A 766-nucleotide genomic window follows, 5' to 3' on the forward strand; every position below is an offset into this window, starting at 1 on the left:
ACCTCCGGGATGGGATTTAGGAGGTCCCGTGCCAGGGAGGGCTCTTTTGGGAGTCAGAATTCCAGAGCACCCATCCGTGGCGAGTGTGGGGATGGGAAGGGGCTGCACCAGCGGCACCTCCAATGCCTGGCACCCCACAGTGTCCCACACCCCGCAGTGTCCTGCACCCCTCTGCACTCCACAGTGCCCCACACCCCTCCGGATTTGCTGTCCCCAAGCAGGGCTGGGGTCGGTAATGGGGTGCCAGGGTCTGGGTTTGAGCACATTCACCCCTCCCTTCTGTCCTGCACCCCCTGCCCAGCTGCTGGTGCTCCTTACTGGTGTGAACTGGAGCCCTGCAGGCTCCTCCCCTGCTCCAAGTGGGGACAGGGCTGTCCCTGTCCCTGCCTCACCTGGGCTGTCCCTGCCCAGCACCCAGATGGGTTCGGGAAGCCAAATCTCTGCCCTGTCCCTGCTCCCGGGGACGGAGCTGGATGGGGTGGGAAGGGAGGGGGTGGAGTGCGGATGGGGGGTCGCAGGGTTGCTGTGGGTGAGGGTCCGGGTACCCCATCAGCTCCTGGGGGTGGGAGCGTGTCCCCAGCACAATCCTGACACCTACAAACCCAGAAGTGCCAGGGGGTCTCAGCAGGGACTTCCCATGCCCCAACCCCCCCTCCAACACTGCCCACGCCCGTCACAGACGAACCCACCAGCCCCAGCATCGACCTGAAGGCCAAGCACGTCCCGGCCTCCTCGGTGGTGTCCAGCGCCATGAACTAAGCACACG

General features: G+C 65.4%; 1 protein-coding gene across 1 annotated transcript in view; it reads left to right on the forward strand.

The window, feature by feature from the left end:
• ARHGAP23 (Rho GTPase activating protein 23) overlaps positions 1–766 on the forward strand; it is a 24,178-nt gene that overhangs the window by 6,036 nt on the left and 17,376 nt on the right. Inside the window, 1 exon segment of the mRNA XM_017740518.1 lies at positions 607–756. Coding sequence (XP_017596007.1) covers positions 607–756 — 150 coding nt within the window.

The sequence above is a fragment of the Corvus brachyrhynchos genome, unplaced genomic scaffold (assembly GCF_000691975.1).
Source record: "Corvus brachyrhynchos isolate BGI_N302 unplaced genomic scaffold, ASM69197v1 scaffold47, whole genome shotgun sequence".
NCBI lineage: Eukaryota > Metazoa > Chordata > Aves > Passeriformes > Corvidae > Corvus > Corvus brachyrhynchos.